Genomic DNA, 14,183 nt, shown 5'->3' with positions numbered 1-14,183 from the left:
TCACTATTTAACAGCACAGAGATCACGTTCCTGTGCTGTGCAAGGTTATTTTAGGGGTACAAATGTTCTCTTTGCAGCCACAGAGCCTGTTAATTTACAAGAAAGAGAGAATTAACCTGTTGTACAGCTAACTACTGCATTACCAGTCCTGAAAAGAGGCACCACAGGAGTCTCTACTCTCTAACTCCAGAGAAGGTTACTCTGGTGAGATGGTTTTTTTCCTCCCAGGGGAATGGGTAGGGAAATCAACCCATACCCTGAGGGCCAAGTTGAGTCACTTTTTTTATATGATCCCACCCTGGAAAGCTCTGCAGCCCAAGCTTTTCTGCCACTGGAATTCCAGCACTTCCCTGTTTGATAGGCAGTGCCACCTGATGACAGAATCCCCGAGCTAAAAGTGAAATCCTCAGCCTGCAGTGCGAGAGCTGAGGGCCAGCAGGCTGAGATTCATTCTCACACTCACACATTAAACCCTAATGGGAAGAGAAAGGACCAGCAAATCAGTTTTTAACAAAAAAAATCATCAATAACAGGGTCTGTGGGGAAAGCAAGGATCACAACTAAAATATCTTGACAGAGGTGCAGCACTTTGAGCCTGGTTTCCAACCTCCTGGTAGCAAAAGGAGCATTACACAGCAAAACGTTTCCACAGAGCTTCCTCCTCCACGTTATTCCTACAGGGAAAGGGGCAGCAGCACCGCCTCGTGCCTGCAGAGAGGGATTTCACTCCAGAACATGCTGGTACTTGCAGTGGGCAGGGAAATACATCCCTGAGTCTTCCAGGGACTGGAAAATCCTGACAAACTGAGCAAGCGCTGCAGGAATATGAATGTGCTTTTCAAAGAAATTCAGTCAGGGCAATAAAGCCACCAAAGTGGCATTTCTGCAGCAAATCTGATCGAAGTGGAAGTGCCAAAGCACAGGCAGGGTGTTGTTCCCACATTTTATCAATGGGAAAGGGGCAGTCATCATCACTGAGGACCCCAGCAAAACAGCCTGGAATTATAGAATGGTTTGGGTGGGAAAAGACCACATAGCCCCAAACCCTTCCACTATCCAGGGTGGCTCCAAGCCCCGTCCAACCCGGCCTTCCAGGGATCCAGGGGCAGCCACAGCTTCTCTGGGCAACCTATGCCAGGGCCTTAACACCAGTAGATGAATTTCTTCCTAACATTTAATCTAATCTAAACCTGCCCTCACTGGGTGCTCAGCTAGAAAAAACAAAGGAAAAGACAGCTAAAACTACAGACACTGAGGGCATTTGAGTGTTGGCATCAACCCCCATGGGTCTGTTCCTTTCCGACCTCTAATTGCAATCAAGCTCTGGCAACTGCACCAGTTCTTTAAGAACAATGAAGTTTTTCAGCTGACTTTTAATGCAGTTTGGAACTGGAGGATGGCCAATAATGTAACATTTGCTCCTGCAGCACAGCTGCAGGCAGAGTTTTTTCTGGATGAGTTCTGCCAGTTCAACAATTGCCAAAAAAACCAAGTTTCGGAGTGATGCCTTTCTGTAAATCACCAAATGCGACTCTGACCTGGAATTTTCAAGGTGCACCCAAATTTGCTTTCAGTGATTGAAAACTTGTCCCAGCTCCTAAAAGGACCAAAAGAACTGAGTGAAACAGGGAGAAATGGGAGTTTTCAAGGGTCACTTTGCATGAGGTGACCCAGGCAAGAGTGCAGAGCTTAAGACCAAGCCTTGCTCCCTGAACCTGCCTCTGCTGACTCACCGTGGCCCTGGGCAAGTAATTTCAGCTCTCTGCTCATCAGTCTGCAGGTTTCCCACCAGTTACACCTCCCTGATCTTCCCAGGGCTCAAGTTGCAACTTGGGTAGGATTTAGTTCTAAAGGTAGACAGGAACTTCTGGAATTTCCCCGTGAAGTGCTCTCCTAGCTCTCGAGGAGCTGAGTGACAGCACCGAGTCCTGGGTGGCCTCATGATTCCACAAGGAAGACTTGCACAGCAAGCTAAAAAAGGTCTTTTGAGGCATCAGGCTCAGAATTTTAATCTTAGCTCACCAGGATTAGAAAACTTCCTTGCTAACCGATTTTCCTCCTCTTCTTTCTACATTTTTTCTCCTAGAAAACCTTCAGTGCTCAAAGGTTACACAAATGAATGAATGAAATGAAGTTGGTGGATCCACTAAGCTGGCAATGCTGCCCCAGCAGCACACGGACAGGCTGTATCCAAACAGGAGCCCTTGGTTTAACAACACTTCAGAAAGCTGTTTAGATACAAAGCCAGCATTTAAACATGAGTTTAACTAGAGGAGAGATGATAAATCATTTGATAAACCAATCCTTTCTCTAAGCTCACACCCACCACAATTTCCTAACTTCATTTTCACAAAGCAAGGTCAGCTTGTAAGAAACTTCAAAAAGAGAAGACTTTAAAAATAGCCCTTTTGGGGAAGTTTCCCCACTTGTGTGCTCAACACAAGGGCTACAAAAATCACTTTATACCACACTCAAAGCAGAAATGCAGAACTCTGAGGCAAAAGCTATGGAGCAGCTCTCCAAGGACAGGAAAAGGAGGTATTTAAGAAGCCACTGGAGCATGGAAGCCAAGTGTGACAGTTCATTTGTAAAAGGAAGGCAAAGCATTGCAGTGCTGAGTGATTTTTGTGAGCCTTCAGACAGATTCGGGGTGCTTCATAAAGAAATAACTCTTCCTGTAGGTACAGCCCAGGAAAAGTGTCCCAAATATTGTGATCTGGATAAAATAAACAAGTTCAATATCTTATGTTTTCCTTCCTCAACAAAAAGCCTTTCTTTGAGTCCTGAGAGTAAAACTGATGCACTGAGATCTGCAAATCCATGGTCATGGATGGCAACACATCCTTTGGCTCCCAGTAATTTTGGGGAAGAAGAGGGAGTTGTTAACCTTATTTGTAGCCCAAACTGGGCCTCAGGAACTCTTTTAAGACACAGAATGGAAACTCTGCTGAGCTTCCAGCATCTGATTGAGCCAAGCATGAACCTACCTGTTTCACCCTGTCCATGGCAGTTATTCAGCTCAGCCAGAAGCTGGTTGAAGTCATCCTGATGAGCAATCCAGTTGTCCTGTAAATATCACCCACATGAACACAAGGCAGAAGTCTTCAGAACTAACACAAGTTTTACTAAACTCTAAGAACTAAGACTCTAAGAAGTAAATTAATTGGATATATCCAGTCCCTGTTGGTGGGAGGGACCCTGGGAAGCTCCACAGGTGGTAAAACCAACAACAGCTCCTACAGCCACCCCAAAGTGAAATGAAATTATCAGGGTTGTGTTGGGAAGTCCTGAACAATCCTGTTTGGTACATGCTACCACCTGCTGTGACAACAGATTTCACTGATGTTCCATTCAAATAATTGTGCTGTTGCTGAAATGGGATCCATTCCCTGCCCTGGGTCTAGTGCTCACCTCGTGATTGATGGTAGCCCCTAATCCCAGCACGTCGTTTTTCACCTTAACCCTGATGTGTTCTGGATTTCCTTGCTCCTGAGCCCCGAGACCCTAAGGAGGATTTGAGGGTAAAAATGTAAGGATTTTACAGCAGCAGTTAGAGCTTTTGGATTGTCAGATAGTTCACAAAGAAATACAGCAAGAAATCACAACTCCCTATGAATTTGCCCGCTTGTAGCTGAACTCATTCACAGGCATTACCACACAACAAACAAAGGCTTTTAAATTCACTACTTAAGCCTCCAGCAAAGCATTACAAACACTAAAACAGCAACAACATGAAGTAGTTGGGTGATTAATCAGGAAGCCACCTGACATTCCTAAGCAAGCCCAAAGTGTTTCCAGCTTTCCAACAAGACTCTATATAAGAAGAACATACCTCTCCCCAAAAATCCCTCTGTCACTGGGAAGGGTAATGGGAGTAAGGCAGATGCACATGGAACACACAATCCAGAACAAATTTATACGGGAGACGAGCAGGGAGGGGCAGGGGAGAAGCAGACTGGAGCTAGGAGGACATTCACAACTTCTTCCACCTCATTTGTGCTCATAATTGGATGAAAATATTGGAGCAAATGACTTCAGGGTTCTTTAATATGAAGCAATAATCAGGTCCAGGGTTATCTTTCTTAACTGTATGATCAAGGCTAAAAAATTAAAAGGCAAAGCTTTTGGTTTAAAACTTTGCTCCTGGGACCTGCTTTTTGCCTCATCTGTCACAAATCATCAGCCAAGTGTGCTAGAATTAATAAACATTTTTGTGCTGCTGCAGTGCAGAGAAGCCCTGCAGACACAGGATATCAGGATATCCTGGGATATCTAATATTTGAAGGAATGAGGCATGTTTGGACAACCAAAGTGGAGTTTTTCTGATCAGTGGGGTGGAAAATTTGCCTTGAAACTTCTTCTGACCAAAAGATATGGAAGCAAGCAGGAGACTCGGCCACACAACCTGCCCTGACCCAATTCCAACACAACCAATAACAGGACTGGTGTAAGCAGCTTAATTTCCTTGCCCAGATGGGCTTCTGCCCCTTAATTTGATCAAGGGAAAGTTCCATTTGTCCAAGTTTGCAGTGGAATGGAGACATAAATCCTTCCTGTACAACTGCTGCCAAGGAAGATCCAGTAGCTCGAGTGGGAAACGTTGTGAGACAACTGAGGCAACAGTTTAAATCCAAAAACAGGCTTTAAAGCATTCAGAGAATTGAGAATTATCCTAATTTTATTCCTGTTAAGGAAAGTCTGTAAGAGGAAATCTAGAAGGAGAATTAAAGGAAGTAGGGGTTTGTGGAGATTCTTATCATTAAATACTCTGATGTGCAGCCCCAAATCTCAGCTTTGCTGAGGCACCTCTGTAGAATTAAACCTGCAGTTTGCAGGTGTCTGTGCTGACCTGGAGATTGCTGTTAGTGCCAGGAACCAGTCACTGGGACCACAGGTCCTGGCTGGAGCTGGGAAGGGACACAGCTCACAGGATACAGCATTTTGGGGGTTCAAGGAAGAGAGCAGAAAAAAAAATTGAAACCAGGTGGAAGATTAAAGCAGGTCCTGCAGTTGCTTTAAAGAGCACCAAACACAGGGAGAGAATGGAGGGTTTAAAGGCAGCTTAAAACCTTTAACCTGATTTAACGTTCCAACTCCTGCTCTCACTTGGGAATTTAGGTTGTCAGAGAATGGAGAGAAACTGGAAAGCAGGAGAGGCACAAACAAGACTTTGTAACTAAGTGTAGAAATCTGTCACTGCTCAAATTCTCTGTGCACTTAAGAGAATAAATCAAATGAGAGTTTGATTTATGGCAGTTTTAGACCCTTCAGCGACAATTTTCCCTTAGATCCTACCTTTCCTTTGGACCAGCCCATCTTTTCCAGCATCTTCTGGCCAAATTTGGAGTCATCATTGCTCCAGGCGCTGTTTCGTGGATCCACGGACCACTTCTGCCTTCTCCGGGCTGGAGCAGGAAGGGAAAATTCAAACAGGCTCTACTGGCATTCCCAGAGAGTTCTTGGTATTGGATCAGTTCAACCAAAGCTCTTCATTGCAAAAACACCACTCCAGAACTTAGGCCAGACTCACCATATTTTGGGGGTTAATTTTACTAAACAAAAACCACCACCACAACAATAAAAGCCCAGTGAAAATATTAATTATTAATGGGAAGATGCCAAAGCAGAATTGCTATGGAAGTTGCTGTCCCTCAGGATGGGCTGTGATTCAGGGAAAGCTTTAAGGATTACCATTTAGGTGTAAATTCCATATTTATTCCAATTTTGTTTTACATCTGGCTTCAACATGGAATCTACAGAGGAGGAGATTATGATGCAGCTCTCCCACTTCTGGACAAAACCCATTCTCCAGACTTCCCTTGAACCAGAACCCAGAAATTTTAATATTTGCCTTCTTAACAAAAGCCAAATCAAAAATCCAATGTAAGTGAACAGAGAAAGGGAATGACAGAACACAAACCCGTGGGATTTCAGCTTTTGGATTTCTCAAAAATGCTTTATGGGAAAACTGAAAAGCTGCCAGAAATTATTGCAGGAGTTAAGTGCTCCAAAGGAAAAATCAAGGCTCCTTTGTCCTATACAGATTCCCGAAGAAATTACATTCTCCCAGACCCACATGTTGCCTTTCCCACCAGGAACAGCTTCCTTGAAATCAAGGAAGAGAAGCCAGCCCAGTTAACCAGTCACTTGAAGTGTGCACCTAAACCCAGGCAGGAAGAGAACCTAAATAAACAAGACAAACAAAGAATGGGAGACAGGAAGATCACAAACTTCATTAAACACCATGGGAAATGCTGGATCAAAAATGACCGGTTAACCCAAGGCCACACAAAGGCAGGGAGAAGCCAAATCCAATGAGGTGTTTTCAATGTAATCAGGAAGTCATCGTTCCCTAAAAGACAAGATTTGGGATTTGGGCCAGAGGGACTGAATATTACAGGGATGTTTGACTCATTTTTTTTGTCCAGTTTTGTTTCATTTTTAAGGAACTAAGGCTGTCAGAATGAAAGGTGGGGGCTTTTTTTAAGAAGCTTCTGAAACTCTGAAGCTCCAAACAGTCCCTAAACAGCTTTCACAGTGGGTTAAACACCCGAGGGCTGTGAGGGGAATCCAACCTTTGGCTGGTTCATTTCTCTACAGGAAACAACTTACTAACCTCAGAGGCTGCGGCTGCCTCATCCCTGGAAGTGTCCAAGGCCAGGCTGGATGGGGCTTGGAGCAACCTGGGAGAGTGGAAGGTGTGCCTGCCCATGGCAGGGAGTGGAATGGGATGATCTTTAGGGTCTCTTCCACCCCAAACCATCCTGGGATTCTGTGATTATTCCCACCAGGAAGTCTTGAGAGCAGAACCTCCTCCAGCCCTGCCCATGCTGCCAACAAAATGTGAGGAAGCACCACTGTGGTCTCTGATTTTTAACTTCTAAACAAACTGGGATTCCCTGCTGTCCCATGGAGAACCAGGGGGCTCAGCCTGGAGAAAAGGATCAGGGGGGACCTTGTGGCTCTGCACAACTCCCAGACAGGAGGGGGCAGCCGGGGGGTCGGGCTCTGCTCCCAGGCAACAGGGCAGGATGAGAGGAAATGGCCTCAAGTTGTGCCAGGGGAGGTTTAGATCGGATATGAGGGAATATCTTCATGATAAAAGGTGGTCAGACATTGGAAGAGCTGCCCAGGGTATTCCCCCATCCCTGGGGGGATTTAAAAGCCCTGTGGATGTGGCACTTGGGGACATGGCTCAGTGGTGGCCTTGGCAGTGCTGGGGGATGGTTGGACTGGATGATCTCTGAGGGATTTTCCAACCGTAATAATTCAGATTCTATGATTCCAATAGAGTTTATGCTGCCCACTTAAGCAGCTGCCCTCCTTTTCACTCACATTTCTTCATTTCTACCTCTAAAATCCCTCAATTTACATCAACTTCCCCTCACTCAGCCACCAAAAACGGTTCCATGCCCTTTATAAATCCAACATTTTCGGTATGTCCATACTCTTACACTCTCTGTAAGTAGCTCCTCAGGTGGTGACTTTGCAAACCCCAAGAAATTAAATCCAATGCAACTCCTACAGTTGTAAAACCACCCCATGTATCTCAGGATTTATCAACAATGGGTGAATTAACTTCCAGATTGAGTTGTTTGATGTGCTTTAAACCACCTCAGAAATGAACTTCTATGTTTTTTCCTGAGCATCTCCCTGTGGAGAAGCCCCTGAGATGTTTTGCTCCTGGGAGGATGTTGGTAACAAAAGCACAAGGGCACCAGACACAAGTATTTAAGCTTGAAATTAAGAGACCTTCCCTTTCTCAGCACTTGCAATCCGAGTATTTCAAACACTCAGATTTCTGCCAGGATAACATACTCTGATTTTTAAACAGGGTGACTTAAATGTAGGAAAAAATCCCAAACAAACTTGTTTTCATCTTTAGAGAAGTATTTAAGAAAGCCAGGAACAGCTCCATGCCATTTCCAGAAAACATAAAATCATCTTCCATTTCCAAACAAACAACAAAATCCACTAATTAGTCAATAATTTATCAGAAACGTTTGTTTACTGATGTATCTAAAGTGGGAGAGGAAACCAGGTACAAACTTCCAGCTACAAGATTCAGCTCCTAATTTAACACCAACTTTCTGGGCTGCTCCGAAAATGATGCCACAGACAGTGATGGAACTCCGGGAGAGCAGCACCATCCAGTGGAGAAAATCCTCATTTCCTTAGGGAATCACAGAATCACTGAGGTTGGAAAATCCCTCTAAGATCACCCAGTCCAACCATCCCGCAGCACTGCCAAGGCCACCACTGAGCCACATCCCCAGGTGCCACATCCACAGGGCTTGGAAACCCCCCCAGGGATGGGGACTCCAGCACTGCCCTGGGCAGCTGTGCCAGGGCTGGACAACTCAAATTCTTTACTCAAACACTCCATGATCTGAAAAAGATCCATCGCTAATCCCTTTTGCCAAGATGAATTCTATGCCTGGAGCAAGTTTTTAACTATAATTTCGAAAAGTTCCCATCCAAACCCCTGCCATGAGCCCAGAGATGGGCTGGGAGCACAGGAAGGACACAGCTCTGGAGCCAGGCTGGGAGAGCTGGGGGTGTTCACCTGGAGAAGAGAAGGATCCAGGGAGACCTCAGAGCCCCTTCCAGTGCCTAAAGGAGCTCCAGGAGAGCTGGAGAGGGACTTGGGACAAGGCATGGAGGGACAGGACACAGGGAATGGCTTCAAACTGTCAGGGGGCAGGGATGGATGGAATATTGGGAAGGAATTGTTCCCTGTGAGGGTGGTGAGGCCCTGGCCCAGGGTGCCCAGAGAAGCTGGGGCTGCCCCTGGATCCCTGGAAGTGTCCAAGGCCAGGCTGGACAGGGCTTGGAGCAATCTGGGCTAGTGGGAGGTGTCCCTGCCCATGGCAGGGGGTGGGACTGGATGGGCTTTAAGGTCCCTTCCACTCCAAGTGAGTCTATTATTGATACATCCAATTAAAACAATTAACAAATTCTGGAAAAAAGAGTACCAAAGTTCACACTGAAAATACCTAGAAAACTCCATGTGCAAATGCAGATTTGTTTTCCTCAATTCACATCTTCACTTCCCAATGGAAACCACATTTGTTATGAGTCTGTCTTGTCCATATTTCCTGAAGCCCAGCAAACAAATTCAGCAGACCCTGAGCTCTCGGTTAAGGGTGTCCTGACACCAGAAAGTTCTATCAGAAATGGGGAGCCCAAGTTCTCAATCACCTCAGAGGCAAAAGTGAAGCTCTTTGTTTCCAATATCATGGGAATTTTAACAAAATCCATGGAATCAGGGGACACCCTGAGCTGGAAGGGACCCACCAGGATCATCCAGTCCAACTCCTGGCCCTGCACAGACACCCCAACAATCCCACCCTGTGCATCCCTGAGAGCGTTGTCTGAACGCTCCTGGAGCTCTGGCAGCCTTGGGAATGTCCCCATTCCCTGGGAAGGCTGTTCAGTGCCCCAGCACCCTCTGGGGGAAGAGCCTTTCCCTGTTATCCATCCCAAATTCCCCTGGCACAGCTCCAGCCATTCCCTGGATCCTGTCCCTGCTCACAGGGAGCAGAGATCGGAGCTGCCCCTCGGGAGGAGCTGCAGCCCCTGGTGAGGTCTGACCTCAGTCCCCTCTGCTCCAGCTGACCACACCCAGTGCCCTCAGGCCCTCCTCATTTGGCCCCTCCAGACCCTTCCCCACCTCCAAAGCCTCCTCTGGAGGGTCTCTAAAAGCTGTGGATTGGCAGAGCTTGGCTCAGCTCCAGCGCTGCCCCGGGAGTGACCCAAGCACCAACCCCAGCACCAGCCCACGGCCCTGCCACGTCCCCGGGGCGTCCCCAGCACCCCTGGGCTGGAGGTGTCTCCCCTTAAACACACGGCCAGAGACGGCACCGAGCCCCTGGAAGGACAAGCTGTCCCTAAAGGTGTCCAAGGGACATTCCCACTGCTCCTGCCCGGGACACGACAGACCCCCCCCAGAGAAGCCCCTGCACCCCTCATCCTGCACCAGTGCCCCCCTGGCACCCCTTTCCCGGCCATCCCACCTCTCCCAGCCTCCAGACCCCATCTTTTCCTTAACCCTGCCTTTTCCTCAATTCCTGCCTTTCCCAGCCCCCACACCCCTCCGTTCTTCAACCCCAGGGACCCTTGAAGCCTTTTCTCACCCTCAGCCCAGCTCTCCCAGGCCCCAGTCCCCCTTTCCCTTCACCCTGGCATCCCCCGCAGCCCCATTCCTGCCTTTCTCAGACCCGAAACCCCTCGTTTTTCAACATCGGGCACCTCCTGAGCCCCTTTTCTGGCCCCAGCCCAGGTCTCCTACCTCCAAGACCCCCCCTTCTCCTTGACACTGGGACCCTCTGGACCCTCATTCCTGCCTCTCCCAGCCCCCAGTTCTTCCACACCGGGGGACCCCTAAACCCTTTTCCCGGCCATCCCGAGGTCTCCTCACCCCATGACCCCCCCTTCCCCTGACACAGGGGACCCCTGGAGCCCAATTCATGGACAAAGGAACCTCCTCACCCCACCTCTCCCAGTCCCCGCACTCCCCTTTCCTTAACTCTGAAACCTCCTTCCGCAGCAGCGGAACCCCCCGAACCCCTTTATGCGCTACTGAGACCCCCCTGCACCCATGGGGAGGGGCGGCGCAGCCCGGACCCCTCAGGCAGGGCTGTGGGGAGGGTCTGGAACCGCTCCCGAGGCACCGGTTCGCTCCCATTCCCGCAGCATTCCCGCGGCATTCCCATCGGGACCGGCACTCACGCTCCGCCAGCATCGCCATCTTGGGGGCCTCCCTTCCTGCAGGGGGACTTTCGTGACCTCCGGCGCATAAAAAGGGCGGCGTGAGCGGCGCCTGATTAAAAAAGTTTTAAAACAGGCGAGCGCAGCGGACACCAAAGCAAAAATGAAAAAATGAAAATGAAGTTTGCAAATTTGCTGAAATTCCAGTAACTATCTCAAAACACGGTCTCGGTTGTGTATCGGCTGTTCCCGCGCCGGGGGAAGGGGATGAGCAGCGCTCGCTGTGTGTGATTGGAAATAAGGGGCGCGGGCAGGGTGAATATTCCAGGGAGTTGCGGGTCTGGCTGTGCCTGGATTTCCCCAAATCTCGCTGTCGTGGAAGGGTAGGGTGGGGGACACACAGAGGCAGCTTGAGCAGCATCCCCTTCCAGCCTTTCTGTGAAATGAAACAGGTTTTTTTTTTTTTCCTTTCTGCCACAAACTGCATTTGAGGACTGGAGCAACCCCTGTTTGATGAGTTGCTGAGTCAAAGCTCTTCTCTACAGGAATAATTTTTGTAGTTATGTTCTTAAGCCCTTGGTCGTTCATATTTTCTGGGTTTTTAGCATCTCTTCAGTTGTTTTATTTGAAGAACAGCACCCAAGATATGACTGAGTTCTTCAGGCAGCTTCCTCTGGATCCTCCTTGCCTACATTTTGCATCCAAGCACAATATTTTGTTTTTTAATATCCCTTTTTTAGAAGTGCCAGGAAGGGGTTTTATATTCTGTGTTCATGGCGTGTGTTAATTCTGTCTTCCACCCTTTACTGAATCAATACTTGCGTCTGTTCATGTTGTTGTGCTGTTCTGAACTGTGGATATTTGGTGGTTTTCCTTTTCTTTCCCAGCTGGAGTCACCTGGAAGTGTCCCAAGTGTCCTCAGTACCTTGAGTGAGGTTGATAATGGGAGGATTGAGCCCAGAATCCCAGGATGGGTCAGGTTGGAAGGGACCACGGTGGCTCCTCTGGTGCCACCTCCCTGCTCCAGCAGGGCCATCCCAGAGCACAGGGCTGTGTCCAGACAGGTCTGGAATATCCCCCATGAGGGAGACTCCCCACCCTCTCTTGACAATCTGTTCAGTGCTCGGTCTCTGCACAGGAAGGTTCTTCCTCATGTCCAGTGGAACTTCCTGGGATCAGTCCCTGCCCGTTCCTCTGGTGCCATTGCTGGGCCCTGGAGCAGAGCCCGGGCCCTGCTCTGAGCCCTCCCTGCACACAGGGACACCCAGGGCTGAGGGTCCCTCTCAGCATCTCCTCTGAGGCTGAGCAGCCCCAGCTCCCTCAGCCTTCCCTGGGCACGGAGATGCTCCAGGCCCTTCATCAACTTTGTCAGCCTCTCTGGACCTGCTACAGGAGCTGTGTCCCTGCTGTCCTGAGGAGCCCAGACCTGGACACAGCACCCCAGATGTGCCTCACAGGGCTGAGAAGAGAGGCAGGATCACTCCCTGACCTGCTGGGAATGCTCTTCGTGGTGCACCCCAGGATACCATTGACCTGCTTTGCCCTCCGGTCACTGCTGGTCAAGGACATCTCCCACTGTCCCAGGGTGCTCCAAGCCCCATCCAACCTGGCCTTGGACACTTCCAGGGATCCAGGAGCAGCCACAGCTTCTCTGGGCACCCTGTGCCAGGGCCTCCCCACCCTCACAGCCAGGAATTCCTTCCCAATATCCCATCTATCCCTGCCCTCTGGCAGTGGGAAGCCATTCCCTGTGTCCTGTCCCTCCATGCCTTGTCCCAAGTCTCTCTCCAGCTCTCCTGTAGACTCCCTTCAAGTACTGGAAGGCCACAATTAGGTGACCCCAAATCTTCTCTTCTCCAGGCTGAACAAGCCCAATTCCCTCACCTTTTCCTCACAGGAGAGGATCAGGACAGATTTCCCACTGCTCTTTCTCCATCCATCCTCCCATCTGGATGGCAGCTGGGTTACAGCTCCCGTGGCTCAGCTTTTCCCACTGCTTTGCCTCTGTGCCTTTGGATTTATGTTACAGCTCCCTGTTTGCTTTGGGAACACTGTGCAGGACAATTTTGATAAGGTTAATTTGTATTTTTTCATAGACAAAGCAAACAAACATTGTATCTGTGGCTTTTCCTCTCTAAGACCCCTTCTGTCTGTCAGCAAAGTTACGTTGATACAATGGAGCTTGATCCTGGCAAATCTCTAAATTTACAATTATCTTGATGATTTATTTTTAATAGTCCATATTCAGGTCCTATTACACTGGCTGCTCTGGCTGCCCCACTTCCTCCTTTAAACAAGGGTATTGAACTGGTCCTTCTAGACTTTTCTGAGGCCATTTCCCGCTGCCAGGAATCCTCACAGGGTTTGTTCTCCCCAGACTTTATTGCCAGTTCTCTGCACTTTCAGGTCACATTCATCAGGCTCGACTGATGTGAAAACAAATAAATACTGCCCAGACCTTCACTACATGGGAGAGAGAGAGATTTTCCCTTTCAAAAGTTTCACTTAATGCTTTCCTCCAGGAGGAAATCCTTGGAGATCAGGATCAACCACAGAAGAGCCTTCTTTCTGTTTTCATAGAGTCACACAGGATCCCAGAATCATGGAATCATTTAGGTTGGAAAAGAGCTCCAAGATCACTGAGTCCAGCCTGTGACTGGTCCCCACCTTGTCACCAGCCCAGAGCACTGAGTGTCACCTCCAGTCATTCCTTGGACACCTCCAGGGATGGGGACTCCAACACATCCCTGGGCAGCTCCTTCCAATGTCTGACCACCCTTTCCATGAAGAAATTCCTCCTGATGTCCAACCTGACCCTCCCCTGGCACAGCTTGAGGCCGTTTCCTCTCATCCTGTCCCTGTTCCCTGGGAGCAGAGCCCGACCCCCCCTGGCTGTCCCCTCCTGTCAGGGAGTTGTGCAGAGCCACAAGGTCCCCCCTGAGCCTCCTTTGCTCCAGGCTGAGCCCCTTTCCCAGCTCCCTCAGCTGCTCCTGGTGCTCCAGCCCCTTCCCAGCTCTGTGTCACCTCATCTGCTTTCCAGTGCTCACAGTTCAGTCACCAGCATCCTCATAGAATCACTCAGATTGGAAAAAACTTCCAAGTCCAACCATCCCCCAGCACTGCCAAGGCCACCACTGAGCCATGTCCCCAAGTGCCACATCCACAGGGCTTTTAAATCCCTCCAGGGATGGGGACTCCAGCACTGCCCTGGGCAGCTGTTCCAATGTTTGACCACCCTTTCAGTGAAGAAATTTTCCCTCATACCCAATTTAAACTTCCCCTGGCACAACTTGGGGCCGTTTCCTCCTCCTTTCAGGGAGTTGTAGGAGCCTCCTTCTCTTCCTTCACTACCACCCAGGGATTCTCTGTAGTGGCCACTCTTTGCTGGCATCTGGATCTGAAATAATCCCTCATCCTTCTACCTGTATTCCCTGATCCAAGTGCCCTCCCTGGCAGTAGCAGCCATTTCCATG

General features: G+C 48.9%; 1 protein-coding gene across 2 annotated transcripts in view; it reads right to left on the bottom strand.

Annotated features, from left to right (window-relative positions):
• Nucleotides 1–10,759, bottom strand: part of PINX1 (PIN2 (TERF1) interacting telomerase inhibitor 1) — a 59,815-nt gene extending 49,056 nt beyond the window's left edge. Inside the window, exons 1-4 of one of the 2 annotated variants that reach the window (XM_082277043.1) lie at nt 10,732–10,759; nt 5,296–5,405; nt 3,412–3,504; nt 2,988–3,066 (exon numbers count right to left, since the gene is read on the bottom strand). In XM_082277043.1, coding sequence (XP_082133169.1) covers nt 2,988–3,066; nt 3,412–3,504; nt 5,296–5,405; nt 10,732–10,750 — 301 coding nt within the window. In that variant the 5' untranslated portion in view covers nt 10,751–10,759. The remainder of the gene's footprint in view (nt 1–2,987; nt 3,067–3,411; nt 3,505–5,295; nt 5,406–10,731) is intronic. The other variant, XM_082277044.1, reaches the window with a different exon arrangement.
• Nucleotides 10,760–14,183: the final 3,424 nt, after the last annotated feature.

Source organism: Coloeus monedula (assembly GCF_965178545.1).
Source record: "Coloeus monedula genome assembly, chromosome: 2".
NCBI classification, from domain to species: domain Eukaryota; kingdom Metazoa; phylum Chordata; class Aves; order Passeriformes; family Corvidae; genus Coloeus; species Coloeus monedula.
This window is presented reverse-complemented; position numbering and strand designations above follow the sequence as displayed.